General features: G+C 46.0%; 1 protein-coding gene across 1 annotated transcript in view; it reads right to left on the reverse strand.

The window, feature by feature from the left end:
• LOC149436326 (rho GTPase-activating protein 20-like) overlaps window positions 1-4914 on the reverse strand; it is a 106805-nt gene extending 101891 nt beyond the window's left edge. The window contains exon 1 of the mRNA XM_089661726.1: window positions 4606-4914. Coding sequence (XP_089517852.1) covers window positions 4606-4674 — 69 coding nt within the window. The 5' untranslated portion in view covers window positions 4675-4914. The remainder of the gene's footprint in view (window positions 1-4605) is intronic.
• Between the last annotated feature and the right edge of the window lie 1086 nt (window positions 4915-6000).

Consider the following 6000-nt stretch of genomic DNA (forward strand, 5'->3'; position numbering starts at 1 on the left):
TCATACTTATGCGGATTTCAGTGTGTTTCCCGGTTTGCAGAAATGCATTACAGCCCATTTAGCATGTTTTCCTATGGATCTAGTTCACATTTGTGAGTTTCGAGCCGGTGCTGACTTTTGAGGGACAGGGACTTTTTTCCCGCAGCATATTGTGTTTTGTGTGTAATAGACTTCAATGGAACTGCACCAAAAATGCAAGTGTTGTGCTTTTGATGCGTTTTTTATGCATATTGCATTGTACGTTTTATGCTTTGTGACTTTAAGCTGGTTGTCAAGGAGTAGGCATTCGCCAGCGTCCTTAACAACCACCAAACAACATGGTCGTTAAGGAGCAGGTGGCCGTCACGTCCTTAACAACCGATGAGTCATCAACTGTCAGCAGGGTTTTCCACTGACAGCTAAATGTAAACAGAATAATTGCTGGAAATGAAAAAAACTAAAGAACAAACTATTGTGGGGTCCCCCCAAATCCAAACCAGACCTTTCAGACCCTTATCCAAGCATGCAGCCTGGCAGGCCAGGAAAGGGGGATGCTCCTCGAACCTTACTGGGTCACATGTCCTTAACATGGGATGGGTGCTTTGGGGCAGGGGGGCTCCCCACCCCAAGGCACCTTGTCTCCATGTTAATCAGGACAAGGGCCTCTTCCCCACAACCCTGGACTGAAGTTGTCGGGGTGTGCAGTGGGTGACTTATCAGAATCTGGAAATTCCCTTTAACAAGGGGGCCCTCATATCCCAGCCTCCCATCTGAACAAGTATAGGGTACATAGCACCCCTACTCATTCACCAAAAAAGTGAGTAAAAACCGTGCAACAAAAAAATAGTCCCCCAAAGTAGATCCATTGTCAATTCCGATGAAAGCCAGCCTGCGTCTGACAGTTCTTAAACAACTAAGGGCCACCTGAAGACGTCACTGAGTGACCCCGCCTCCTTGTGACATCATCGATTCGGGCATGCTGGGTCAATGATGCCACAAAGGGGCAGGCTCACACAAAGCGCAATAAAAATTCAAAAATGCATCAAAAACGAATGTGAAAAAACGCAAAATGCATCAATCACAATCTGCAAACTTAGCCTAGAAGTCTAGGGTTCTCAACTGACATATACCCAAGGGCCAATTTATGTACCAGCATGTCTTTGGAGCCTTGGAGGAAACCCATACAAGTATAAGGAGAAAAAATGCAAAGTGTACCAGGGTTGGGAATTGAACTAATAACCCTACCATAGCAAAGCAGAAGTGATGACCACTAAGCCACCAGGCTGCCCTCTGTACTCACTTTCTGTAAAAAAAAAAATAATCAGGCACACAGAGGGGGCAATTTTTGTGCTCAAACAAGCCTAGGCTAGATGACAGAAACCCTGTAACCCTCAGCCTACTGCACCCCCAAAAACTGCCTTCATCTTGAACTCCAATAATTTTTTCCAAAATGTCTAAGTAATGATGAAACCTCCAGATGTTCACCAACAGATGCTCAGGGAAGCATGGTGGCTTGGTGGCTAGCACTTCTACCTTATATCTCTGGAGTTGCTGGTCCTAATCCTGGTTGGTACACAACCTGCATGGAGTTCACAGGTTCTTCCTGTGCTTGATGGGGATGCTGGTGGCCACACATGTGTTTTTATTTATGATGCGTTCCCTTTAAAGAGCCCAGATACTAAAGAGATGATTTGTAGAAATGTTCATGGGTTTATATTTAGTGTCGCTCAATAACTGAAGGCAGCAAACACAACCCTATGACTACTACATGCCTGATAGGCATACTTCCCTGAATTAGCAACAGACATTCATTTTTTTTATACATTGAATCAAATGTAATGACATACTGTGCTTCAGTGGCCCAAATGAACAGCTTAAGCCAGCCAAATATATTCCAGGTGCATCATAATGCAATGCATGCAAAGTCTTACCATATGTTTTCTTTAGAAGGTAGCCGTAGCCCAAGTAAACGTTTTGTCCCCTGCCAGCATGCTGCAGAAAAGGACAGTTGTTTATCTGTGGGGAAACAGTGGTCTCTCCGCATAGGTTCAACATGTCCAATGCTTGGTCAGGCCTACACAGTAGCTCTGCATTGACAACCCCTGCTGAGTCAGAACTGGAGCTCTCCAATCAGCATCACACATGAGATCTACTAATTAGCAAATATCATGCTCCAGGCTGATTGGAGAGCTTCATTTCTGACTCGGCAGGGGGCTTCTTGGACATTTTGCAGAGAGGTCACTGCTTCCATGCAGAGAGCAAGGGTCCTTCCCACCCTCTGCCTTATGACTCAGGTAAAGGCCAAAGGGAGGGGGTGGGGAGGATTTAAACTGAAGTTAAATTGGGCTTTGGGGGCAAGGGGTTGCTTCGTGGCTAGGCTTACAAAGTAATTAAGAGCATGGGAGAAAGTATACATGTACTTCTTTCCCTATGGGATAAAACACTGAAAAGAAATTGAGAGTTCTTCTTTAATACCAACCTGTGCTTTGCCCATGAAATGCTAACCTGTGGTCAAAACCATACTTCCAGGCATGTTGGAGCAATGGACCACTCCATATGGCAGTGCTGGGTCAGCCTGGACCTTGGGAAAGTCCCAGAGAACCATCCAACTCTTTAGTAAACTGAATGGGGAGGACTGTGCTGTGCCAAACTGACCGAGGAGGACCAGGGTGAGGTCAGCCAAAGTAGCTGGCAGGAACTGTGAGAGGTTGGCCTGGACTTGGGGAAAGTCCTGGGGAATTGTCTAGGTGCAGGCCAAGCTGACTGGGGAGGACCAGGGTGAAGTCCATGAAAAAAGAGAGCTGGGTTCTGAGAGGGTTTAGCCTGGATTTCAGGAAGGTCCCAAGGAGCCATTCCAACTCCATGCCAAGCTGACCAGACTCTCCCAGGGGAGAGTTCAAGTCTGTGCCTAAGCCCTCTGATGACTTTTACAAAGATTTTATTGTGCCTTTGGCAATTGGATGTATCGAAGGTGGAGTGACCCAAGTAAACAGGTATATGCATCTGTGAAGGTTTGGGTTAAAGTGGACCTGTTGCTTTCCCTGGATGGGCAAATCACAAATTCAGCTGTTGTCAGCAAAAGTGGAATAGTAAGAAGGGCCAGCTTTTGTACAGTAGAACTTACCAGACACGGCAGGCATGCATTCCTTACATGGGTGGGAAGGGATTGATCAGAGGGAAAAATGCCCCTTACACTCATCGTCAGTGAGAAAAATGCACTTTACATTAGTGGTCAATGGGAAGAACATTCCTTACATTGGTAGTCAGTGGGAAGAATGCTCCTTACATTGGTAGTCCGTGGGAAGAACATTCCTTACATTAGTGGCCAGTGGGAAGAATGTTCCTTACATTAGTGGTCAGTGGGAAGAATGCTTCTTACAGTGGTGGTCAGCGGGAAGAATGTCCCTTAAATTGGTGGTCAGTAGAAATAATGCTCCTTCCATGGCAGTCAATGGGAAGAATGCCTCTTACATTGGAAATCATACAAGGCCAGTGGTGGCCAGAATACCAAACCAAGAGACAGCTAAAAAGACCATTGGATTTGTGCAGCTGTCTCTGCTATATGGAGTTGTGCCTGGAATTATGCAGGCATCATTAGATAGGAGGTAAGTCCACCACAACTCAAGAAACCTCTAGTAACCTCTGTAGGAACCCTAAGATTCCATGATTCATTTGCTTTCACAAAACCCTGGTTGAGAATGGCCGATCTAGAAGAAAGCACTGTATCCACTGCAAACTGTTCAGTCGATCCTCTGTTCATATGGGATCTATAGACTTAACCAATGGCTGAGCAAGCCACTAAAGGGCCCTTGTGTGACAATAATTGCTGGACATCCTGCTCAACTACTGGTTAAGTAAAAACATTCACGTGCATCAACTGATAGAGAAGTTCTATGCTTCCATTCTCAGGTGTCCCAGCACCCATTTGACCCACATCTAGTATAAATGGACCCCCAAATCTCAGAGGGCCCCCATGCAGCTGCTCAGCCTACACAAAATATGTCCACCCGTGGACACAGCTATTTTTAGTTTTCTCCATGTCTACAGAACACCTCCATGTGTTATTGGTTCTTCTAATACAAGAGGAGACACATCCCTCCTTACACCAGGGTCAGTATCACAGTCCTCTTTACATTTTTAGTCTTTATTATGTCAGGGTCCCCATCAGAGTCCCCCTTATGTCAGGGTCCCCATCAGAGTCCAACTTACAGCAGAGCCTGCATCAGAGGCTCCCCTTACATCTAAGTCTTCTGTTTCATGGAGGGAGACCATAGGCAGCCTATGTACACCCTGAGAATATGCCACTAACCCTAGCTGTGGGCCAGATAAAATCTTGTAATTGGCTGTATATGTCTCACAGGCTGTAGCTTGGAGACCCCTGCTCTAAGGTAACAAACAAAAGCATTATGTTCCCTGTATAATGGATACTTCATGAGCCGCTCACGCCAAATTGGATGCTATGGGAATTATAACTACTTCTAATAAACCAATTACATTGCCCTGCCACACAGAAAGGCAGAGTCCTTCCTTAATCCATAGTCAGTTCCCATAAAAATAATGCTTATAGCTTCCAAACCCAATACAAGTCCTCATAAGAAGTACAAAGAAGCCTGGCGGGGTACGAACCTTGCCTCCTTCCTGAATCCACGATCCCAGGTCCTTGCTGGGTGCCTTCTGCTGGGGGGTCATCTTCATCCTACGGTCCTGCTGTCTGGACCATGACACCTTTATATCCAGGGGACATGGGAGGGAGAAGTCCCAGTCTGGAGGTCCTCAAAATGTCGAGCTTCAGGAGGAACCTCTCTATGTCATTGCAGGAATGGCAGGCACTTCTGAGAGTTAACATTGACTTCTGTCTGCCTGTTCCCCTAAGCTGAGGGAATGCAGGGAGAGCGCTCCACCTCGCAGGCTGACTAAATAAGGACATTCATATAGTAGGCAGAGCTGCTTCTGTCTTCTCACAGCTACAACTTCTCTCAGCTGGAGGCAGACAGCGGGCTACAAATACCAGAATCACACCCTCCGCCAGCTGGGCAGCCACAGCACCAGCTCTGTCCATAGCACTTACTTCATACAGGGGGCCTCAAGTGTGGCCCCTGACATCACCAAAGGGCCACATATAATATTCAGTGTATTTAATGCTACAGAGACTGCAGACATGATACAGAAGATGGTCAGAGACTACTGATATGTTTAAGGAGATGGTCAGAGATTGCAGATATGTTACAGGAGATTGCCAGAGACTGCAGACATGATACAGGAGATAGTCAGAGACTCACATGTTACAGGAGATAGTCAGAGACTGACATGTTACAGGAGATGGTCAGAGACTGCAGACATGATTCAGGAGATGGTCAGGGACTACTGATAAGTTGCAGAAGATGGTCAGAGATTGCAAGAGACTGCAAATATGATACAGGAGATAGTCAGAAACTGCAGACATGATACAAGAGATGGTCAGAGATTGCAGATATGATACAGGAGATGGTAATAGACTGCAGACATGATACAGGAGATGGTCAGAGACTGCAGACATGATCCAGGAGATGGTAAGAGACTGCAGAATGACACATGAGATGGTCAGAGCCTACTGACATGTTACAGGAGATGGTCCAAGACTGCAGACATGGTACATGAGATGGTCAGAGACGGCAGACATGGTACAGGAGATGGTTAGAGACGGCAGACATGGTACAGGAGATGGTCAGAGACTGCAAACATGGTACAGGGGATGGTCAGAGACTACTGACATGTTACAGAAGATGGTCATGAACTGCAGATATGTTACAGGCGATTGCCAGATACTGCTGACACACGACTGTGATATTTTACAGGGGATGGTCAGAGATTGCAGATATAATACAGAAGATGGTCAGAGACTGATGATATAATACAGGAGATAGTCAGAAAATGACAAAAACAAACAAGCTGACACTCAAGTTTGACCCTTGCCTTACAGCCCCCATGTTCCCCCATTTGTATTCTACAGAGGCCCCCTAAAAATTACTGTTGTAACAATGT

Source organism: Staurois parvus, unplaced genomic scaffold (assembly GCF_062004578.1).
Source record: "Staurois parvus isolate SC_StPar_1 unplaced genomic scaffold, SC_StPar_1.0 ptg001377l, whole genome shotgun sequence".
In the NCBI taxonomy this organism is placed as follows: Eukaryota; Metazoa; Chordata; class Amphibia; order Anura; family Ranidae; genus Staurois; species Staurois parvus.